Genomic DNA, 1954 nt, shown 5'->3' on the forward strand with positions numbered 1-1954 from the left:
ATACCAATTAATCAGGAAGGAAACGAATGTCACATTAGGGAGTAAGATTGCATTGTTTTGTATGCTATAGTTGTTGGTGGAGAATGTAACTTACCTTTTTTCCTAACAGGCATGATTGACTCCGTACGCCACTTTTGCTTTAAAAGCACGCCAGTTCAATCCTCAGTTCATACTCAACAACTTCATTTCGTCTGGAGAAGTAAAGTCATCGGGGGATCGAGGGGAAGTGTGCAATTTGCAGGAGGGAAGTTCTACTGCAAAACAAGCCCGTCTGCGGTAAGACGAGCGGCGGATAGGATGGGGTGATGTAGGTTATCCACTGCCATGACTCTCCTCGTCAATAGTCCACAAGCATTTCGCCAAGAAACGAGGATACAGGCAGCGAAGAGACCCGCGAGTGCACACACCACAAGCCGTAAAATCCTCCTCATAGTTGACCCAAAAGTAAGCTGCAGCTGGTTGTGCTATTCCATGACGATGGGTGTGTGTGCCTGTGTGTGAGTGTGTTGACAGGTGCAATAGGCTTGTCCGAGGTATGATCCGGCTGATCCTGGTGGCTCACTGTGCACAGTAGGAGTTTTTGATGGTGTCGCCCGTACCGCCTTTCATCCACACCACATTTTGGCATTGAATCGTATTGGCGTCGTGCCAAAATCGTGTCTACACCTGAAACTTGTTATATTCTGTTATCTGAATATTCCCCACCCTCCCCTCCAGAAAAAAAATGTATATATAGTATTGTGTACCACGCCCAAAAAAAGCCGCAAATCCACGGAACTAAACATTAAAGTTCACCCACACAGAGCGCTGGACGATCAATAAGAGAAATATAAACAGCGTCTTTTTCGCCGTGTTTGCTTTAGAAAACGTCTCCGACACGCCAGCCTCTGGAGCTGGTCGGGCGGCTTTAACTTGTGCTGGAATGCGTTTTTCGCTTCAGACAAGTTATTCTCATCTTTGAGATACAACATTTACAGTGACTAACTATTGTCGCTTCAATTTAAAAAAAACATGCATGGCCCAATGGGAGAGCTAGCCATCATCATGCTAAACAACAAGGCAACATTACAAATGAAGAGATAGGCTTTCCCGGCAGTGCGACGCCTGTAGGAGAATACCTGCCTGCCAACAGTGGGAGAAACACAGCAAATGCATGGTTCTCCAATGTAAACCCGTATTTACATGGTCCATGTATTTATGTGTATTAGCTAGACATGTCCCCCGACCAAAGCGGTGTTCCCCGGCGGGTCGCTGAATCCTCGCACTGCCACATTTTTATTCCTTAATTACGTGCAGCGGCATTGGCAGTGGGAAGTGACAGCATCACTACCAGTTTTAACTTACCTTAGCAACGACGCACAGGCTGGTCGCTCGTTATCTGTTGCCCGCCTCGATTGACAGGAGGCGGCGGCCAATCGGACGGCGGGATTTCTTGTCGCATCGTGAAGTGTTAGCCAATCCTAAGAGCGGGCCTTTGGAGAGGTTAGAGTTTAACCGTAGCACACGTGTTTGGCTGCATAGTGCATCAGAAAGGAAAGGAAAATGGGAAGGAGTAGGATTTGCCTGGAGCACAGATTGAAGGGAAAGTCTGCTGAGGAATGAGGGCCGACGTGTAAAAGATAACAATACATTTTACCTTTTCAAAAATCATGAACCGTCATGAGAATATTTTCCTTATAATATGCATAATTTGAGAATCTCTCATACTTCTCTTAACATGGTAGCCAAAATTATATATATAACTTTGAATAGCTGTTTAATGTTTAGCACTAAATCAGATGACCAAATTAATATTGACCCAACCTGTTACCCATGACGATAAAATTCTTCACTTGAATACTCATTTCGAATATTTATTCAAATCGCGATTATTGAATGCCCATCATGAATTGTTTCAATTTCAAACAAACAACCAAATGAACAAAACACAATATTTATTCCATTGTATATGATA

The 1954-nt window shown here is 44.1% G+C and overlaps 1 protein-coding gene across 1 annotated transcript in view; it reads right to left on the bottom strand.

Moving 5' to 3' along the window:
- dlg2 (discs, large homolog 2 (Drosophila)) overlaps positions 1 to 732 on the bottom strand; it is a 126397-nt gene extending 125665 nt beyond the window's left edge. Inside the window, exon 1 of the mRNA XM_056594105.1 lies at positions 95 to 732. Coding sequence (XP_056450080.1) covers positions 95 to 113 — 19 coding nt within the window. The 5' untranslated portion in view covers positions 114 to 732. The remainder of the gene's footprint in view (positions 1 to 94) is intronic.
- Positions 733 to 1954: the final 1222 nt, after the last annotated feature.

The sequence above is a fragment of the Gadus chalcogrammus genome, chromosome 7 (genome assembly GCF_026213295.1).
Source record: "Gadus chalcogrammus isolate NIFS_2021 chromosome 7, NIFS_Gcha_1.0, whole genome shotgun sequence".
NCBI lineage: Eukaryota > Metazoa > Chordata > Actinopteri > Gadiformes > Gadidae > Gadus > Gadus chalcogrammus.